Source organism: Equus asinus, chromosome 22 (genome assembly GCF_041296235.1).
Source record: "Equus asinus isolate D_3611 breed Donkey chromosome 22, EquAss-T2T_v2, whole genome shotgun sequence".
Taxonomy (NCBI): domain Eukaryota; kingdom Metazoa; phylum Chordata; class Mammalia; order Perissodactyla; family Equidae; genus Equus; species Equus asinus.
In genome coordinates this window covers 26,146,183-26,169,067 of record NC_091811.1, presented here as the reverse complement: position 1 = coordinate 26,169,067, position 22,885 = coordinate 26,146,183, and the positions used below count along the sequence as shown (strand labels likewise).

Here is a 22,885-nt window from a genome sequence, read left to right as displayed (position 1 = left end):
AATTTTATAGTGCACATGAATCCTCTGACAAAATACAGTGTTCATTCTCATGTCACAGATTTCTAACTACTGTGCATAGCTTTAAATATTTAATTCTTCCTCCTCAGTAGGAAAAATTCTTATTTAATCATCAGCCTTAGGAAAATAATAATATAATAGTTATTCTTAACATATCCTAATGAATTTCAAATATATAAAAATAATAAAATTAATGTCATTATAAAAGTAAATTTAGTAAAGAATAGATACTGAAAGATCTTCACTTAGAAAATTTCAAATACTGGTAACAATCATGAGATTATAAGCAAGTTTTATCTAATTTCTTTTTCAATACATAAAACAGGAAACCACTAAAATCTCCACACTTTTTAAAGGCAAATGTGGTCCTTATGTGACCATCCCTACCCTTCTCCACTTCATTTTATGTCCATATCTATGTGCCTATTTTTTAAATCCAGTTTTACCCTATGACGTCTCTCGTAATCATACCTTACACAGTGATACGTGGAGAGTAGTATGACAGGGGCAGTTACAGAATCCAGGTTTCCTAACTTCTAGTCCGATGATGTTCCCATTAAACCTAAGGCTACTCAGTCCCATCATTCCTCTTCCCCATGAACCATAAGAACCTTAAGGAGACTGAGACACATACTTCCATTCACTTATACCGCCCCAGGCAAGATTCTTATAGTCCCATGCTCTAAACACAGATCTGAACGATTTAACTGTGGCTTACTTAAATTGCAAAATGTTACAATCATCTCATGAACAGAAAAGTATACTCCACAGCCTTAAAAGCAGAAGTAATGAATGACCTTCTTTTAAACTAGTTCAGGTTTTTGTGTACGGGCTTACTTTTCTCAGAAGGCCTTTCATCTTCATGTATTACTTGCTCTTCTTCCTCAGGTTTGCTGTCCTTTTTATTACTTTCTTCTTCTGCTATAACAAAAATAGATAAGGAAATCTTACTTCCATTAAAACTCACAGCAGCTCATTATAATTTATACTTTTGGTGTAGCTATCCATTAACAATCTTTTATGAAATGAGAGTCTCAAAATGTGAAATTCTGGGAATAAACAGAGAGCATGAATTGGTAGAAATGAATAACTAAGTCCACTTTCAAATGTTCCTGCAAATTTGTAATGAACTCTTAACATGGGAAAAAACTTAATGGCACAGATTTTAAAACAAAAAGTCTAATTTACTGTCATCAATAGATTAATAAAAAGTGAAAACTACTGTAAAGCTCTTAGACTCCTTTACATTCAATTATTAAAACTAAAACAGTGGTTGTGACAATTATAAAAAATTACAAATTACTGGCAAATTCAAAACAACTAATAGTTTGACCAGTCAGGTTAAACCATTATGTCATTTTAATGGTTATGGGATAGTTCATAAAACAGGAATGGAAAAGTTATCCTAAAGATAATATAAGTTTTACTTAAAAGTAACAGCTACTTTAATACTAGTGCCAACAACTGAGCTAGGCGTTTGACATATATGACTTCATATCCTCAATATAATCCTACACTATAAACAGTATTTTTGCCATCATATAGATGAGTAATGTTCAGAAGATTAAGTAACTTTCTCAAGAGGCATACAAAATATAATAAAGAGTGCCACCAAAAAATATTGCTAAAAATGTCTATACAATTACATTGTTATAACAAATAAAATCTCAGTGGTACCAGAAATGGCCTTTGGTCAATCACTCTATACTCCTCAATTAACTTAGTCATTAAATGGGGTAGAAGAATAAATCATGAATATATTTGGGTTTCTATTTTTCCCCTTACATCACTGCAACTGGCTCCTCAGTGACTTCAATAGAGCATGCTTTGTTTCATCATATTCCGCAACCAAATCTAAGCAATCACAAGGAATAGAGCACTATACAAAGACTTTGATATGGTATGTCTTCTCCAGCGCCAGGGTTTTAATCCCAACAGCCTTGATGGTAGAAGTCAAGGTAAAAAAAACTTAAAAGACCTTTTAGGTGAAAATGGGTAGAGACAAGGATCATTGATGAACCTATTAAGGCTCTTACAAATAGTTTTTTCACACTAAGATGAAAACAATAAAGCTGTAAAATGTTACTATAGTAAAAAAACCAAAAAAGTTTATAGTAAAGATTACTAAAAATATTTTTAAACTTTAAAACACATGAGTATTAGAAAATTAACTTTCCATTTACCATGCTATGCTCACTAGAAATGTTTTAAGATCTCATCCCTGAACCCAGTTTCAGTGAAATGAAAATTTGTTTTGCTTCTTTATAGACAGCAAACTTATTACAGAGCATTTTTTTCTATACATAACTATACTTCTTCCTGATTTTAATACTGAGGGTGATGACTCCTGAGTTTCCTAGTCCCAGAGTTTCCAGAGACACAGAGTAATTGGGTTGCTAGAGACGAAGGTTTACATAGTCTTTATTTAGCAAATCATCACATCACCCAAAGAACAAAATTAGCCAGGGCTCCAATGAGAGTAACTGCAAGCCCGATCATCCAGAACACAGCACAGCAAACGGGCCTGCCTCTCGATGCTTATGTTACTCCCTCTCCTTTCAGATATGTCAAGCTTAGCTTGAAATTCCTTCATTTTACTCAAAAATGTCCTCTTACCATCCAATTTCTATTTTCCAGATGTGCTTAGGGGACATGACTAGATTTTCAACACTTAAATCGAAACACTCATCAGGATTTTAGAAAAGACACACAAATTAAAATTTATGCTCAAGTTTTATTTAATGGAAAGAACTTGGGATAAGAAAAATGGTATTAACAGATTCTACAGAAAGGAGTAAGGCTCTATATTTCTTTAATTTTTTTTTTCCCCACAAAGCCTCTAGAGAATCTGAGTGGATCTCCTTCAACTCAGAATAATAATCAAAGGCCCAGGCACACAGACATCTTTATATAATAATTTCAAGTAATTCCTGGGACTCCTGAAACTCCGCCAAATATTTAGGTATCTTTTTTAGAATCTGTCTTCACTCACAGACGGTTTCTGCTATAATTCTGGTCTTGAATACAGCCATGTGCCACTTAACAAGGAGGATATGTTTTGAGAAATGTGTTGTTAGACAATTTCATCTTGTGCAAACACCATAGAGGGTACTGACACAAACCTAGATGGTATAGCCTACCGCACACCTAGGCTATATGGTACTCGTCTGATGGGATCACTGTCATACACGTGGTCCGTCATTGATCAAAACATTGTTATGTGGCACATGACTGCATAGCCTCATTACAAGTTGGCACATTTTCATATATAGTTCTACGTATGGTATTCTTTCCTTTCAACCAGACAACTAGCTCACTAAGAGACAAAGACAAAAAAAGATGCCCCGGATTTAACAACATTAGCACCAATGTCACTTCACTGAGGACAATTAGGAGGGGCCCTAGCCAAGTAGAAATCAAAATTCAATTAAGTTAAAGAGTAAACCGGAAAAGAAGAATTGATGCTAGCTTTGTTAACATTACTTGAAGGATGGCTCTGAGAGGGATGGAACAGTAGCTAGAGGAGAGTAGACGATATGGAGAGTGCATGAAAGGTACATCTAATGTGTGTACCTCCTCTAGTATTCAAACTTTCCCACAGAATCTTTATTTTCCTAGCCTTCTTAGACTATCATTTTAATCATTTACTGAGTATCAGTTATTATATAGTACTATCCAACAATATGATAGTGTCTTAAGGCCTACAAAGGTATATCTGCAATACACTTTTAGGTCTTTCTTCTACTTTTGCAAAATTAAAATAGCTTTTCTCCTGGCTTTCTGATCTCTTTCACTATTTTTTGTTGCTGCTCATACCCATCACAACTGCTGTATTTAAAACAAATTTGCTAAACAATCATCTGAAATGATGGAGGTTTATATTTTCCTCTTAGTACAGCACATAAGTGTTAACAGTTAGAGGGAAGAGCCAGACTTTGGAATTGCTAATGTACAATTCTGTATGCGGAAAACATTAAAAATTATTCATGAATAAAGAATCTGAAGAAACTAACACCTCAGGAGGTGCACAGCAACAAATATGACATAACAGATTCTGCTACCATATAAACAGAACAGAATATAATTTAAGAACCAATGAAGAAATTATACTTCAACCCACAATACACAAAAGTTCCTTTGGGGTGGGGCAGGAGGGAGACAGAAAGTAAAATTTAGTTACCAGCTAAGAAATTAAATGTCACTAAACTTACTATGCTAATAATATACAATCAGATAAAAGTCTAAAAGTAAGTAACCAAAGACAAAGCCAACTTTCAATTTTCAACCTATACAATCATGGATAGCTTAATATTAATTTCTTTGCATTTAACTGCACTGTGTGGGAGGGATGGTCTCCATTAACAAGACATAAAAGTAAAACGTATAAACTCACAAAATAATACGCTGCAATTTGCTATGCCTTTCTTATACAGACTACCAAAAGGTTTTTTTAGGACCTGCACCAATATCACTCTCTATATAAATACTTAATGAATGAATGAATGAAGTTCACCCTAAACACTGTTACCTAATTATCTTCCAAAACATAAATTTCACCATGTCCTTCTCTTCTGCTTGAAATCATTCAGTGACTCCACAGTGTTATCAGAATGCTTTAGGACTGTAACCAAGGTACTCCATGATATACTTCTCTTATATTACCAATTATTCATTCACTCCACAAATTTTTACTGAGCACTTACTATCATCTAGGCATTATTTTGGCCTGATGATAGTGGCTCAGAGCAAGGGAAAAAGCAGTGAAGAATGGTAAGAAGAGACTGGATTCTAGATCTACTATAAAGGTAGAGCCAACAGGATTTCCTGATGGATGGATATGGATTGGAAGGAAAAAAAAACAATGGCTCTATGGTTTTTAGCCTGAGCAAGTAGGATGGAGCTGCCATTAAGAGAAATTATCTTCATTAAAACCCTATGTATACAGATAGTGAAAGGCAAGTGCTTTCCTGAACACATCTTATAGTCTTATAAAGTCACCCTCCTCTAAACTCCCAGAATACCAATTTAACATTATTACTGGATTCACAGCCTTCTATTTAACGGCCTGGTTTTAATTCTTGTCTGCATCCCGAGCGCAAGTACTAAATTTTACCTTTAAATCCCCAGAACCAGGAAGAGCCTAGCCTGTCTCTCTCTATGGGTTTAATGATTGAATAAAGGCTCTTGGAAATGAAGTCATCTTTTAATAATAAACAAATCTCCACCTTCAAAAGCTGGTATGATATATTGGAGAAAAAAATCCTCTATTTCTCCTAGGCCTGCCTTATTTTTTTCTTTGAACAAACTAGAAACCAGATGCTATGTTTCATGCTGTAAGGTCACTCTTCTCACAGAGCTCTATCTCTAACAGAATGTGATACAATGAGAACACAAAAATATTTGTACCAATCTGAAAGAACAGAGAAAGTTTCATATAGGAATGATATTTGAGTTTGACCATGAAAGCAAAGTAGGATTTTTCTCATTCTTTCTTTTTTCTCTAGGAATAATAAAAGAGGTGGGAAAGACAAGCATTGAACAAACAATCAAGTTTACATACCTTTTATATAAGGAGTCTGGAATTAACCTAAAAGTAATAGCGATCTAACTAAAGACAGGAAACACAATCAAATAAAAGAGATTTAGGTTATAGCGAGATCATTCAGAAAATGAGGGGGAAGAGAGTAGGGTGCGTAAACACAAGGGTTGAGGAAGGAAATGGATGAAGTCTTCATCAAACAGATAATCAGCCTTCAAGGTTTCTGGCTTCCGGCAATGGTGGTGTCATTCCCCAGACAAATAATATTAAAAGAAACAGATGTCAACGGTAAAACTGTAAAACTTAATTTGTTACACTTGAAGCAAATAAATTAAACCAGTAGACTTTTAGATTCTAAGTTATTTGGTTACTAAATGACAGCAAGAACAATTGTTATGACTTTGACCAATTATGTACTGATTTGAAATTGCAATCTCATAGTGTTATATTGGTCCATTTTAACTCTCTTCCTAGACTATAAGGCCCCTAAGGGCAACAGCCATATTTTCTACTTATTTTATCTCCCTTAGCACTTCACACACCACTCCTCAGAGTAGATACTTTATAATTCTGAATTCTATGAAGCTAAGAATCTATGAAGTTAAAAGATCACTCTAGTCACCACCATTCTCAACTTTCTGTGCAACTAAAAGACATTTAAAACTTTGTAAGAATGTTTTATTAAACAGTCAAAATCTTTAAAATTTAAATATGCTAACCTGCGGAGCATGTCTCATTTTGTGATATAACTTCGGACTCATCTTTTTCACCCGAAATATCCTCTTCATCTGAGAGGACCAAAAAAGCTTCTTTTGGTAAACTCTCACTACTTTCTTGTTTAGATGGTGAACCAAAAGAACCCTCCATCTTCTCTTCCAAATCTGGATTTGTCTCATCAATTGGAAGGATAGAAGTTTTAGAAAAGCAGGTGAGTTCATCTTCAGCAGGTGCAAGCTTTTCCAAAATAGGAATGATTTCATCTGTCTCCATAGAGTCTGTGTTTTCTAAGATATTCTCATTTTTGTCATCTTTCATAACATTTTCATTAATGGTTTCTGCAAGGTCAGCAGAATTTTCATCTTCATTCTTCTCACTTTGGTCAATTTCGATACTGCTAGATATAGCCTCCTCTCCAAGAGCAGGTTCTATAATGGCATCTTCCTCTACCTTCTTCTCATTTTCAGGAGGTAGATCTGAACAAATAATTGTATCATCTGTTTCTAGAGTTTCTTCATCAGCATCAATATTACTATCAACTTTATTTTTCTCATCAAATGAGAAAATTTGATCTAACTTATCATCATCCCTATTTTTTTCAAGAAAATCATCACCTTTATTGCTACTAAACTCTCTATTGTCAGTTTCAGGAACTGATTCACAAACTGGTACAGAACTTGGTTCAAAAGTGGGATCAAAGGCTGACTCAGGAGTCAGTTCATCAGAAGTCGGTTCATCAGAGGCCGGATCACCAGAGGCCAGATCACCAGAGGCTGGATCATCAGAGGTCAATGCTCCAGAGGCTGGATCACCAAAGGATGAATCATCAGAGGCTGGATCACTGGAGACTGGTTCACTGGAGACCAGTTCACCAGGGACCGGTTCACCAGAGACCAGTTCACTAGAGACCGGTTCACCAGAGACTGATTCACCAGAAACGGGTTCACCAGAGACAGGCTCACCAGAGGCGGGATCACCAGAGACAGGATCACTACAGGTGAAATTATGAGAGGCAGGATCACCAGAGGTGGGATCACCAGAGGTTAATACTTCAGAAGCCACATCTCCAGAGGCTGAATCTCCAGAGACCAGATCTTCAGTAGCCAGATCACCAGCGGCTGGATCAGAAGTTGGTTCAGCAGTCAGTTTAGAGGCTAGTTCAGGAGCTACATTATTAGGAGATGAAGATTCACACTTTAAATCATCATCTTGCTTGTTTTTTACATTAATATTTAAGGTACAAGGTGTTTCTTTCCATTCTGATTTACTTTTTTCAGGGTCAAAACAAAGCTCTTCAATACCATTCACCTCTTCCTTGTCATTAATATAATCCATATTTTCCAAAGGTGAGGTTGGGTCCAAATCTCCATTTTCATGGTTGCCATTTAATAGCTTGACATCAGTTTTCAACAGTTCTTCTCTGACCTTGTACACTGCTTCAAGTTGTTGACGATCACTCACTCTCATCGTTTTTCGAGCCTTAAAGACTTTTTTCTGAGGTTCTTCTATACCATCCATTTTGAATCTTTAAAGAGAGAGAGAAAGAGAGATTATAATAATTGAAACAGAACCCATCTAATTACAGCCTTACTGCAAATTGATCTTATAACCAAGCAGCACTTCAAGTCATTTTGAAAAACTGACAATAATCCTTGCTGTGTGTTTTCATATTTATTGGTTTTATGTAATATAAAATTGATAATAGGTACAGTCCATAGAAGATCAATTACTAGGAAGTATTAGGAAAAAAGTGACTAGTTTCTAGTTTTCATTTTCAGTAAGCTAATAGTTTCAGAGTCTGGAGAAGATAGGTAAGCATTAAAAAAGTAGACAAAGTAAAAAAGTAGACGGAGAAAGAAAAATAAAAGTACAAGAAAATGAAAGCAGTAGGGGAATGGGAAAAGAATAGAGACAAGGAGAAGGGAGAATTAAGAAACGTGTAAAGAAAGACTACATTTGCAACCAGGCATATCAAGACTAACAACTGTAAACATATTAACAAGAAATTACCATCAAGAAAGTGAAAACACAACTCATACAACAGAAGGAAATACTTGCAAATAATGTATCTCATAAGAGATTTACATCTAGAAAATATAAAATACTGTTACAACTGAATAAGAACAACAATAAAAATAACTCAATTTAAAAATGGGTCGGGGCTGGCCCAGTGGTGTAGTGGTTAAATTTGCACACTCTGCTTTGGCAGCCCAGGGTTTGCAGGTTCGGATCCAGTGCTGGGACCTACATACCGCTGATCAAGCCATGCTGTGGCAGCATCCCACGTACAAAATAGAAGAACGGCAAAGATGTTAGCTCAGAGACAATCTTCCTCAAGCAAAAAGAGGAGGATTGGCAACAGATGTTAGCTCAGGGTCAATCTTCCTCACCAAAAAAAAAACAGGCAAAGGACTTGAATAGTCATTTCCCTAAAAGATATACAAATACCCAATAAGCCAATAGCCAATAGGCAATAAACATGAAAAGATGCTCAACATCATTAGTTATCAGAGAAATGCAAATCAAAACCACAATGAGATAACACTTCACACACACCAGGGTGGCTATAATCAGAGAGAATAACAAGTATTGGCAAGGATGTGGACAAACTGGGATCCTCACGCATGATGGTGGGATTTCAAAATATTGCAGCTGCTGTGGAAAACACTCTGGCAATTCGTCAACAGGTTAAACATTAATCATCAACGTTTGATCTTTCCTATTTGTAATGTACACATGTTAAGCTATAAATTTCCCTCCAAGCACTACTTTAGCTGCATCTCACATTTTGTTGCATCCTATTTTCATCATTGTTCTGTTAAAATATTTTGTAATTTCCATTGTGATTTCTTCTTTCATCTATGAGTTATTTAGAATTATGTTTCTTAAAAATGTAATATAATATGACCACATGAAGCTCATTAAAAAAATACAAAGTTGGTTTCATATTCAAAAATCAAGCAACGTAGATTATGAATGAGTCATGAGGCATTATGGCTTTATTTCAGACTCAACCAAAGTGTCCACTTAATAAAAATATATTAGAGCCCTAAGCGCCAATACTTCAGAATGTTATCTTATTTCAACAGTCTTTGCAGTGGTAATCAAATTAAAATAAGGTCATTATTAATCCTAATGCAGTATGATTGGTGTTCTTATAAAAAGGGGAAAATGTGGACACAGACACGCACATAGGGAGAACACCATATGAAGATTCGAGTTAGGCTGCAACAAGCCACAGCTGGGAGAGAGGCCTGGAATGAATCCTTCTTTAGCTGCTTCAGAGGGAGCATGGCCCTGCCAACACCTTGATTTCAGACGTCTAGCCTCCTAAACTGTGAGACAATAAATTTAGGAAAAAAAAAATTCAAGCAATGCAATTCGCCACGTTAACAGAAAGAGGATGAAAATAAAAGATTATCTCAACAAATACAGAATAGTCATTTGACAAAAACTCAACACTGACTCAGATGCTCTCTGTCATCATTTCTATGTTAACATCTAGCCAGTGCAGTAAGGCAAACAAAAGAGGGCAAGGATTTGGTCCTGGAGAAAGACATTGTCACCATTCTATAGTGGAATAAAAGTCCTTTAAGGACTAAGATATAAAGGAGGAAGAATATTGCTTTCACATTGGATATCCACTTACCATCACCATTTACCAGTGGGAATGATGGTAGGTTACACCTGCTTTGGCTGGAGAAGAAAAAAAGCAGCCTCTGACATCTGAGAATTTATCTGAGGCTCATAGCTGGGCCTCAATGTTATTACAAACTGATTTGACGCTTACAGCGAAACCCTGCTGTTCTCCTTTTCAACATAAAACCATTTCAACATTCAAATTAGACAAGGTCCCTATGCAACCTGTAAAATATCAAACATCTCCCTCTATGACCAAATGAGTGATGGGTACTTCTTTATCAACTGCAGCTTTATTCTCACTGTAATCTGTCCTCCCTATAGATAAAATTTACTGAGATACAGAACGGCCCCCACCTTCTGACAGAACCCAATCCAGAGTGAGGCTCTACTTCCTCCAACTCTCCCCAAAATAATCCAACCTATACTATACTATAACCAAGTCATATACTAGGTGTTTTTTCCAACAGTCTCTTACTGATGTGCCTCATGGTTTCCCCATGATGGGCATTCTCCCTTGCTGCAACAAATAATAAGCCCAACTTGTTCAATTACAGCTGTATTCCTAGTGTCCCATTGTTTTTCTGGCTGAAAGGCATAAAACAATGACCTGGCCTATTCGCCCCAGACCAACACAGTTTGAGAACCCACGACTTTGACACAGTACTTCGTCACAGTACTTCTAGGTTGTGGTACATTCTGCATTCATTCTCTCACTTTAAGCCAATTACTTATACTATATTTCTTAGTCTTCCTAGCTTTTTAAATTATGGAACTGAGTAAAAACTAATTCCAAAAATTACCTTTCAATTGAACGAGAACTTCAATGCAAAATTACCATAGGTAATATTTTAAAGGTTATTAATTGCAGTCTAAAATTTAAACATCAAGTTTTTTCCAACCCATGATCCAATCCAAACTCATGCAAACTGAAAAATTTTCTGTAAAGAAGACAGAATGAAAAGGTTATAGTCACTTTTCCCTGCTGACTCCAGACACACATAATTAAATTTACAATATAAGAAGTATGGTTACACATATTTTTTTCAAATACTGGAAAAAAAAGTAATTTCAAATACTGACCTGCAATTCTGTTGGATTTTGACCTAATATCTACATTTCTCATCTGTTATATGGATGGCAGGTAATTATTGCCAATTGCATTAAAAGCATACATTCCTCTAAAAAGTATATTTTCATAATTTTTAGTAACCCCATTAAGAACATGAATTCTGTAGACAGAAACACGGATTTGAGTTCCAGCTCTCCCATGTACTTACTATAAATGACACAGAGCAAGTTACCTAACATTTCAACGTTTAGTTTCAGCTACCTGAAACTAAATAATATCAGTACCTGCCACAGAGGTTGTGGTAATGATTAAATGAGATTCTATATATTAAGCACTTAGAATGTAGTAGGCACTCAATAAATGTTATCATCATAATTGTCTATGTTTATTCAGAAATTTTTTAGGCATAAACTAAAGAATTGGGGACAAATTTCCCTCAAGTATTTTTGGTATTTTGTATATAAATTAGAAAATTCAACATGCAAACATCATGTCTAATGTTAAACTGCCACGACCAAATAACATTTAATAAAAATAAATATCATCGAAGCAAGCTGGTTTTATCAACAAAACGGCCATTCTATTCAGTAATAATAAAGTACTGTACAAAGAATTACAGAATAACTACCATCTATACCCACAAGGGAGCACACTACAGCCATTTACCAGATCTTTCATGGGTTCTAAGTAGAATGAAAAACAGACAAAGCAATAAGGAAGTAGCTTGAACAACCAGTTCAAACTAGTTCAGCCATATCTGTGCAAACCAATCAACAGTAAGTTTTTAAAAATCTATTTTGCATAAGCAAACAGTATTTAAGAAAGATACACATTAGAGAAGGGTGTGTTACCTGCAAACAAGTCTCCAATGGGGCTGTATTACCGGAACAAAACATTTCTAAGAATCATTTTAAATACCGTCATCTGGACTGAGATGCCATTCACAAAACTATTCTACAAAAGAAATACTTTTTCAGGTGGGGACACTAAAATCATGAAGCTCTCACATGACTGTAATTCATTTTCACAAGAAAAAGCACTTATATTTTACAGCAGAAAATGTCTGCCATATCTAACAGTAAATGTGTAAAATGCGATTACTTTCTTCTGAAAATATTTTTTCATGAAAAAGATACTCAAAAAACTGTTTTTTTAAGTTCCTACTCTATATATTCAGATTCAAGAACTCTAGGGAAATACCACCACTAATAAAATCTTTCTACGGCAATAACAAGGGTTTCACCTTTACCAAAGGAATTTATATTCAAATAACCAAGAAGAGAGTGTTACCTGCAAATAAGTCTCTATGGCTTGGAAATTTTTTTCAAATTTTGGTTAAATTATTTTTAAGGAAAGCCCAATGAGCCTCTTCTTCTTTAAGTGAAACCATTATTTTCTTCTCTGCTTCACCCCCCTCCACCCACTCCTTCCACCCTTCTTTCTAGCAAAGAGATCATAGCTATGAAACAACAAAGGGAAGTATTACCAAAAGCTGTAACGTCTTAGCCTACAATCTGCCTGCTCAAAAAGCTCAAGAATTTAAGTGGCTGTTCAAGAGCTGCTCACAAACTCAGCCAATCAGTTGCCAGCATTCTGATTCCTGCCCAGCAACAGGAGACAGACAATAAGGTCAGGGAAACATAGTTAAAACCTGGATCCGCAACACTTCAGTGAGGTTCTTTGTCTGATATAAGTAATCTAGAACATAATTGCATAAAATCCTAAACCCATATAATATGCGTTACATGTACCACATAAATAAACAAGTCAGATATACATCTTTTATGCTATTTTATCTTTCTTTAAATGTCTGTGCATGTTTCCAGAAAAATAAATCAATTTCCTACCTGGATAATGAGTCAAACATGGACACTACATAAAAAGAACATACTTTTCTACACAATGGGTTAGAATCTGCCAAATTCAAGTGGAAATTTCTTTTAAAAAATCCATAGTCCTTAACATTTATAAAACATTGATAACTAAAAATCTGGCAAAACTTTAATCCAAATAACTAACAAGATTATTTTCATACCCACCTATCACTATTGTTATAGATTTCCAAGTCTAAAAATTACTAGTATTCCGGACCCAAAGGTCTACTATGGATAGCATTATGAAGTGTTTTGTTGTCTACTGCACTGAACTGACTTAGTTTGAGTCATCCAATAAAATTAAAACATCTGATTCTTGACAACTTATATTAAGTGTTACAAGAAAATTACTACATTCTTTTCTCCTTAACTGCCTTTCACAGCAGGTTACAGAAAGGTTATACGAGCTCTCCCCTTTTGAAGCAATCAAGCAAGTGTGTGGATTACACAGTAAATATTCATGTAAAGTGAACGGGAATTTTTATTTGACCATCATTCTACAGTCTTTTAAATGTAAAATTATAAAATAAAAATAGGAAATCTGTCATCATAATATATTTTTTCTCAAATTCATTACCCAATCAGATTTTCTGAGTAAACAAGTTTTAAAAATAAACCTCATTTTTTTCTCCTTCAGTTAGACAAACCCTGTAATTTTTCCAACATACCCAAGAGGGAGCTTGCTGCAGCCATACTCTTAGTTTATATACTCTCCCCAAGGAAAATAAATCAGCAGCTGCTGCAATGCTTCAGTCCTGTGAGAGAACTGAAATTCACTGTCTGATTGGCTCAAAGCCGCAGTTGCCGAAAGCCAATCACACAGCAGCATCACAAACCTTGCCCAGCAACAAGGGAAGCAGATGAGGGCAAGTGCCCTACCAAGAATCCAAACGATGTGAAAACAAAGGTGAACGATGAAACTGAAATATATTCATAATATACCCCCAGATTCTTTGTTTGAGTAACAGGTCTACAGCAGGGTTATTCTGATTAAATAAACAAGGTAAGAAGAGCCTTATCTAACAAAACAGCAGAAAGTACCAGGATTGTTGGGTCAAACCCCAGGCACATACAAACACTATATTAATTCAAAGTTATGGGTACCTGATGAAGTATACTTAAAAATAAAACTTACAAAATGTTAAGCAAAGCCATTTCAGTGGACTTGACATTTCTATCTTTGACACAGACACTCCAATTTTATTCATGCTGCTAACTGACACTAGTATAACATTATTCTGAATAATGGAATGCTGAAAATAATTTACTCAAACTTGAGTTTTTGTTAAATGGCTTAAATAAATATTAATCAATAGGTCTGACTAATAACGGCCTACTCTTAAATAATCACTTTATACTGACGATTACTAGCCTCTTTAGAAATGCAACTCTGCTACTGGATTCTTTAAGAACCCCATTCTCAGTTGAGAAATGCGTGATTTTATTTTGCACTCCTAAATTTTACTTGAGAATTTTGAGATAATCGTAAATAAAAAATAAAAAATAAGCATCAGTGTATTGCACAATAAATGTAATAATCTGCTTTACTATGTACTGCCCATTAATGAGACTGGGGAAACTGATACTACAATAGTTCATCCACTTTGATACTAAGTTAGTATACAAACTTTCTAAATTGTTTTTTTTTCTTTTTTTTTTTCTTGGTGAGGAAGATTGGCCCTGAGCTAACATCATTGCCACTCTTCCTCTTTTTGCTTGAGGAAGAGTGGCCCTGAGCTATCATCTGTGCCAATCTTCCTCTGTTGTGTACGTGGGATGCCACAACAGCACAGTTTGATGAGCAGTGTGTAGGTCCGTGCCCCAGATCCAAACCTGCAAACTCTGGGCTGCTGATGTGGAGCAGGCAAACTTAACCACTACACCACCAGACCAGCCCCCAGATTTCCTAAATTTTTATCTTAAATACTGGATATCCTGTCATCTCTGTTATTATTTTCTACAACTTTAGTAAAACGTAACCACTACTTTCACCACTTTTGTTAAAAATCCCACAAAGATTTTCATCATGTTTCCATATTCTCTTGCTTTCTAGAAGTTCTCTTTCCCAGTCACACACAAAGCACTGGTAATATTTACTTGAGAATCCAGAGCCTGCTATAGTTCACAATTTTCAATTCTACTATGCTATGGTTCTTCTCTCAATTGCATAAAAACACTATCAATAGCTATCCTATCATCTTAAAAAATATATTAGTTGGTAAAATCTGTTCCTTATGTAATACTCAACAATTCAGTAAAGGATTGAGTGATCATAATATTTGACACTTCAACAAATAATCCCTTTTGCTCATCATCAACCTACTGCTATTAGCCGGGGTTTCAAAATAAGGAATGGCATATTCGCTAACTAAATTTTAAAAAAGAACCAACAACAAAGGAAATAGGGAGTCGCTTTACTAACAATTCCTTGGACAAAGCAGGAGCAGAGCACACTCTTGAAATTTTGGATACATCAAAACCACAAGGGTCACTACAATCGAACTTGTTTTTGCGCTCACTGCTATGTTTTGAGAAATTCTAGAGTAGTGTGTGTGAAAAAAATGCAAGACGCTTGAAAGATCACTTCCCCAAGTGTATTTTTGGGATCATGCTGTTACACAGGAAAATTAAAACGAAGTGACCTGACCCAACAAATGCCATTTCAGAATATATCTATCAAATTACACCCCCCCCCAATTAGAAAATCAGCCAGTGATCCATCAGAGCAGTTATCCATTAGCTTGTCCCACTCACAAACTCTACTACTACTTATGCAATGAGTAAAGTTACAGAAAGCCACGTATTTATTTCCTCAGGAATCTAAGAAGCCACTCGTCCAAAAGTATTTTTCACACTTTGCTTGGGTGAATTAAAACACCCAGAATAATTTATAAGAAGCTGAAAGATGTAAATCCTTCAAATGCCAGAAAATAGCTCTTACTTTTCTTACTGACCCAACCTACGGAGAAGGAGTGGAGAGCTTACTTTCTATATCAGTCAGCTTTCACTAGGTAATAATGAAGTAATTAAAAAAAAAATTATTAGCTCGTAACATTCTTCTTCATTCTAGGTCATAGGCTGAAGGAACAGCATCCCCTAACACCCAAATCTAGGTCTTGTGGCAGAGGAAAAAGACCACAATGACAGAACCATACAATATATGACTTGTAAAGCTTTTTCTTAGACATAGTATACATCATTTTCACTCACATTTCATTGGCTAAAGCCGAGTTAGACATTAAGAGGGTGTAGAAGTAAAAAGCTCCCATGGGGAAACACTTAAGTCACATGGCAAAAAGATATATAATCTTCTTACAGGAAGGGAGAATAACAGTGAAGTATCATATGATCTTCCACATTTTAAAAATATATAATTATAAAAAGCTTGGCATAGCAACGATTTCTAAACTGACAAAACTGGGTCTACTCCATGTTCTAACATTAGCATAACAGTCAGCATAGGATAAATAAACCCAACTCTAGATTTCAGGTTCCTCAGCTGTAAAACTGAGCCTGTTATACCAAATACTCGCTAAATTGCAGTCCAGCCTAAATTTCGTATTATTTTACTAAGTCGAGCTATACTGATGTTCTTTTATAACTTATTTTTCATTATGAAATACTGTGAACACGCAGTAAGATATAAAGTCTGACATAATGAACATGTGTGTATCTGTCACCTGGATGAGCAATAAAACTTTCGAAATAAAAAACAAAGGCTTCAGGGACTGACCCCGTGGCCGAGTGGTTAAGTTCGCGCGCTCCGCTGCAGGCGGCCCAGTGTTTCGTTGATTCGAATCCCGGGCGCGGACATGGCACTGCTCATCAAACCACGCTCAGGCAGCGTCCCACATGCCACAACTAGAAGGACCCACAACGAAGAATATACAACTATGTACCGGGGGGCTTTGGGGAGAAAAAGGAAAAAAATAAATAAATAAATAAAATCTTTAAAAAAAAAAAAAAAAGCCATCTGTGTAACACCACCAGATAGTACGCTCCTCCTTCTCTATCCCAACTCCTCAACACAAAGATAAGCATAATCTTGAATTTGATGTTTGTTATTCTCAGGCATACCTTATACTTTTTCTATATTATGAATTCCCCTTTTCATTAACTAAACACTCCTTAAAAGGAGAAAAAGGAACCGACACTTATCAAGGGGCAATTATACGTCAGACATAATACCAAGGAATATTCTTTTCTCATTTATTTAAGTGACAATTTATATAAATTCAACTTTACATATGATCTGAATTAATATATCAATAACCATGTTGCTATCATACATTCCATTACACAGACAATAACTTTAACTGGGTAAGGTCAACCAGACACCCAATTGAGCACGGAGTCGTTTTCACTAGCATAGGCACCCTTCTTGCGCACTTCATTCTTTAAATTTGCTACCACGGGGTGTTCTATTTTATTAGAATGTTAAGCAATAAACTATATGGTATTTGCCACAATTTTCTTCTCTATCTCTTTGAAAATGGAGAATTCACTTAATATAATTGCTGAGACTCATCCATGCAATAAGTTAGATCTGACAGGAGACTCTCCATTTCACCAGGATGCAGACTGGTTCCTGTATTCGCTAGAACAGTATTACCACCAGGTTCCCAAATACTCAGTTACCTTTTAAAAAGTAACATCCATAAGTCATCTTAGCCAAAAATGACAGAACTCATTCAACAAACTAGAAGGGAACTTCCTCAACCTGATAAAGGTCATCTAGGAAAAACCCATAGCTAACATCATTCTTGATACTGAAAAACAGAAAGCTCTAGACCTAAGATCAGAAATAAGACAAAATGTCTGCTCTGCTCTTACCACTTCTATTCCACATTGACTAGAGAGTTCTCGCTAGGACAATTAGGCAAGAAAATGAAATAAAGTCATCCAACTTGAAAAGAAAAAGTAAAATTCTCTATTTGCAGAAGAAAAAATCTTAGATATAGAAAATCAGAAGGAATCCACTAAAAACTTACTAGAACTAGTCAATGAGTTTGGAAGATTGCAAGATACAAGATCAATAAATAAAAAATCTATTTTATTTCTATACACTTGTAATGAAGAATCCAAAATGAAATTAAGAAAACAATCCCATTTACAATAGAATCAAAAATAATAAATTTAACAAAATGAAGTACAAAACTTAATACTCTGAAAACTACAAAACATTGTTGAAGAAATTAAAGATGACCTAAATAACAGGAAAGATATCCCACACTCTTGAATCAAAAGGCTTAATATTAAGATGCCAATACTCTCAAAATTGATCTAATGATTCAAAGCAGTCCCTACCAAAATTCCAGCTATCTTCTTGGCAGAAACTGACAAGCTGATCCTACAATTCACATGGTAATGCAAGGGACCCAAAATAGCCAAAACAATCTTGAAAAAGGACAACAACATTGAAGGACTCACCACTTCTCATTTGCAAAACTTACTACAAAGCCACAGTAATCCTGACAGCGGGGTGCTCCTAGCAAAAGGAGAGACACATAGATCAATGAAACAAAGCTGCCAGGTGAGAAATAACTCTTGCATTTATGATCAACTGTGCTTATGGTTTCTCCTGTATGACCCAAAGAGAAGAAGCAACAACAACAAAAAAATAGATTAACAGCACTTCACCAAAATCAAACACTTTTGTGCTGCAAAGGACACCATCAAGAAAGTGAAAAGACAACTCACACAATGAGAGTAAATATTTGCAAATAATATACCTGATAAGAGACCTGTTTCTACCAGAATAAATAAAAACTGTTACAACAATAATGAAAAGACAAACAACCCAATTTAAAAATGAGCAAAGGACTTGACTAGATATTTCTCCAAAGAAAAGCCAATAAGCAATAAACGGGAAAAGATGCTCAATATCATCAGTCATCAGGGAAATGCACATCAAAACCACAATGAAACACTTCACACAGACCAGGATTACTATAATCAAAAAAACAACAAATAACAAGTGTGGTTAACAAGGATGTAGAGAAATTGGAACCCTCATACAATGCTGGTGGGATTGTAAAATAGAGCAGATGCTTTGAAAAACAGTCTGGCAGTTCCTCAACACGTTAAACATAGAGTTGCCATAAGACTAGCGATTCCAGTCCTAGGGATATACCCAAAAGAAAGAAAAACAGATGTCCATGCAAAAACTTGTACACAAATGCTCATAGAAGCACTATTCATAATAGCCCAAAAGGGAAAACAACCCAAACGTCCAGCCACTGATAAGTGGATAAATAAAATGTGGTATACTCATACAATGAAATATTATTTAGCCATAAAAAGGAATGAAGTACTGATAAATGTTACAACATGCCTGAAAATATGCTGAGTGAAAGAAGCCCGTCACAAAGGCCACAGATTGAATGATTCTGTTTATATGAAATGGTCAGAATAGGCAAGCCTATAAAGACAAAAAGCAGATTAGTGGTCACCCAGGGTTGACAGGTTGGGAGGAAATCAGGAGTGGCTGCTAAAGGGTACAGGGTTTCTTTATGAGGTAGTAAAAACGGTCTAAAATTGATTGTGGTGATGGTTGCACAACTCTGTGAATATTTTAAAAACCACTGAGTTGTACATTTTATACAGGTGAATTGTATGGTACGTGAATTACACCTCAATAAATCTGTTATTTAAAAAAAAAAGAATAGAAGAACTACAATTGAAAATTTTGTGTTTCATTTGCTTTTAATCTAACCTCCCTTTACTAGGTCACACTTCCGACATGGGCAAACAACTATACCAAGAAACCTGAATACTGGTTCACACTTCAGGGCATTTACACTTATAGGCCAACAAGTCTATGTGTAACTATAGAGGTGATGCAAGGCAGTATACATAAAATAACAGCACCCTTGTTCTTTTTCGTGCTCATCTTAGATAAGTGTTACTCTTTTTCCAGGTCCTACATGGGACAGAATTCTATAGCATGCTTATCTCACAGGATGGTAGTAACGGGCATGAGATAATTCATAAAATAAAAGAGAAAACAAATTTTATCAACCAAAAAAAAAAAAAACAGTATTGAGCATGTGCCAATGAAGACTCCATGTTCATATATTAATAAAACCTTCTACACATGGAAAACACAATTAACTATCTTTTACCAGAAGAACTAGAAGGTCTTAAGTAAAATAGAAGCATTCTCCTCTATTATAAACTGGCATTATATCCAAAAGGCATTATATGTAATTAATGTTGGTAAATTTGTTTTAAAATGAGATATACTTATTGAACTATCTGGAGTTACACACAGCTTTGTCACATTTTATCAATACTGTCTTTATTCAGTAAGACCTGTCTTGCCACCATTGACTCTATCTGTCAGTACTTTAAATGTATCTTTTTAGAAATAATTATTATAAATGGACTTTAATACCTATATTTATGTATTGTTTAATGAAACACTTTGGCATGTCTCATCATGTATCCAGTATAACATTAATACATTTTAAGTCTCCTTAAAATATGCTGATATCATTATGATGTGCTTCAGAGGTCATTTAACAAACCAACAAAAAATAAAATAAGTATTCTGGTATAATATTGAGCAACAAAGTGTCTGGCACATAGTACACACTCAATAAATACAGACTAAAAGAATGGTGTGCTATATACATATAACTAACATCTAAAATAATTTTTAAATGAAAACCAAATTATTCTTTCAGGAAGCAAAGGTAGTAATCTAGAATATTTTTGACAAAATTGTAAACTAATATGCTAACATGTTCACATAGCAGGTTTACATACAGAGGACAACCTTGCTTTGGAGAGTCAGGATCTTATTTACTAACAAAAAGGAACATATACCCACTTACACATAGTGCTGCCTCTGACAGTGCAAGACATAGTACCATTAAAATTAATCAAACCTGACACAAAGGAGGCATTTTTCAAGCCTCATAAAACTTATTTAGATGTCAGATTTCCTATTTCAAAAAATTAAAGATCATTTTGAAAGAAGTCTACTTTTGCTTATTACTATATAATGATGAAAATCTTCTTTAAAATAATAAACATACCCTAAAGGGAGCCCCCTGCAGCCATCTTAACAGTTCTCTCACAGCAACAGAAACTGAAATACAATTTGCATAGTCACTGTGGTTGGCTAAAGAAAGCAGGCTCATGTAAACCAATCAGAAAGCTAGATATTGGGCAACCATAAGAGGAGAAACTTTAAATCTGCCTGGCAACAGCCTAAAAATAGAAACAATATGCTAGACTGAATCCCAGAATAGAAGTGAATATGAGAGCCAAACTAATACGAAAACCAGTTTATTTTCTTGGGGAAAAAGATATGCCTTGCATTTCATCATCTAAAATATTAACTTGGCACCTTTTCTTACTACATGGCAATTAAAGAAAAATGAACGCTAAGCTAAATAAATCGGCCACTTTCAAGTTACATGCCATTCATTGTCCATGTGCTTTTATTTATATATATGTATATATGTGTGTGTATATATATGTACATATATATTTAAGTGTTTTTCTTTTTTCAGGAGAATAATGAAGCGCTTTAATCACGAGTCTAATACATTCAAGGCTCTCTAAAATCTCTCATAATCTGAACAGCACTGCATTTTTTCCTAGCACTTTTTCCTCGCAATTATTTGGCAATCTGAGATATGGGTAAAAGACGGTTTACTGTGTATTAAAAATACAAAGATTAAATAACTTATAAAAGCACATCTCTAAATAGGGTGGAGATTATTATGCCTTATTCATTTTTAACACAAACTTGTTCCAACATACAGTAGTGTCTTCCACATAGAAGGCATTCAATAACTGTTTTCTCAATCAAAATAAAATAATTCCTGTCAGTGAGGAAAACAAACTCTTACTGTTCATGTCAAGTAGAAGTTAAACATGTAAAAGTATAATCTGTATATTTGGTTTTTCGTATACTTGCTATTTTCCGGTTTTCAATTTTGCCTAAAGTGGGGTAAAGTTGACAATACTTGATATTTCTCACTCTATCACCCAGATAACAGAATACATTTCATCATTCTAACTTTCCAAGCTAATAATGCTTAATATGCATGTTTCTCCGTGCATTACAAATTTACTCTGGAGTAGATTTCAATTCCTAAAGATGGCAAACAATGTAATAACTATGAAGATTATGGGCTAGTAAGAAATAAGCAAATCAAAAAAATAGAGAAAAAGACCCAACTTTTTAATTTCAAGAATTTAAATTACAGCTGTTGAAATAAAAGGCTGCTTAGACAGTCATGTTAAAAGTATATGTTCTATATGCATTTCTTACCTCACACCCTTCCTCAATGTTTTAATGAAATGATGAATTAATTTTAAAATGTTTTCTTTGGACACTGTTATCCAAAATGCAAAATGAATTCATATATTTGACACTAGGAAATTCTAAACATTTAATTATGAAAATTATATGTAAAGGGCTTATTTTAATCATGAATAAAGCTTAGAAACAATGCCTGTAAAACGCACAGGAATGCAGAACATTTTCAAGTAACAAAAGGAGCTCCACTGAAGGACGGAGGAAATCAAAGGAGCGATCCATTAACTAACACATCCCTTTAATCTAAACATTTAAGGATAGCAGATTTTAAAATTAAGTTTAACCAAGCTTTTAAAAACATAAATACTGTTATTTTAAACACTGGTCTGGATGAAAAGTAATTTAGCTTACTGTCTTATTTATTTTCCTTATTCTTGTATTTATATGTTGACTTGGATATACGGAATCTAACTACGATTGTATTCACATCTTCAAAATAACTTAAATCTAATAGGCACATAGATCTTGTTTACTTATCTCAACAAATAAACTGTGATCCTCATCACAAAGGAAAGCAGGATGCATTAACCTATGAGTTATAATTAATGGGGGACAATATAACAAGTGGATGAAATTTTGATAACAAGGCACTACAAGTGAGAAAAGTTATTTGATAATTCCAGATATGTAAGTCAAATATCACTTTAAATATAAATCTCAGCACTTCATATTTTCTTAGGTATTATTTA

General features: G+C 34.8%; 1 protein-coding gene across 11 annotated transcripts in view; it reads right to left on the bottom strand.

Moving 5' to 3' along the window:
* Window positions 1–22,885, bottom strand: part of ATF7IP (activating transcription factor 7 interacting protein) — a 113,100-nt gene that overhangs the window by 55,792 nt on the left and 34,423 nt on the right. For 2 of the 11 annotated variants that reach the window (XM_014834208.3, XM_014834207.3), the window contains exons 2-3: window positions 6,277–7,799; window positions 856–939 (exon numbers count right to left, since the gene is read on the bottom strand). In XM_014834208.3, coding sequence (XP_014689694.3) covers window positions 856–939; window positions 6,277–7,792 — 1,600 coding nt within the window. In that variant the 5' untranslated portion in view covers window positions 7,793–7,799. Of the gene's footprint in view, window positions 1–855; window positions 940–6,276; window positions 7,800–8,526; window positions 8,655–12,275; window positions 12,449–13,527; window positions 13,619–16,592; window positions 16,768–20,901; window positions 20,957–22,885 lie in introns of those variants that run through there. The other 9 variants (XM_070494855.1, XM_044775161.2, XM_070494851.1 and 6 more) reach the window with 8 other exon arrangements.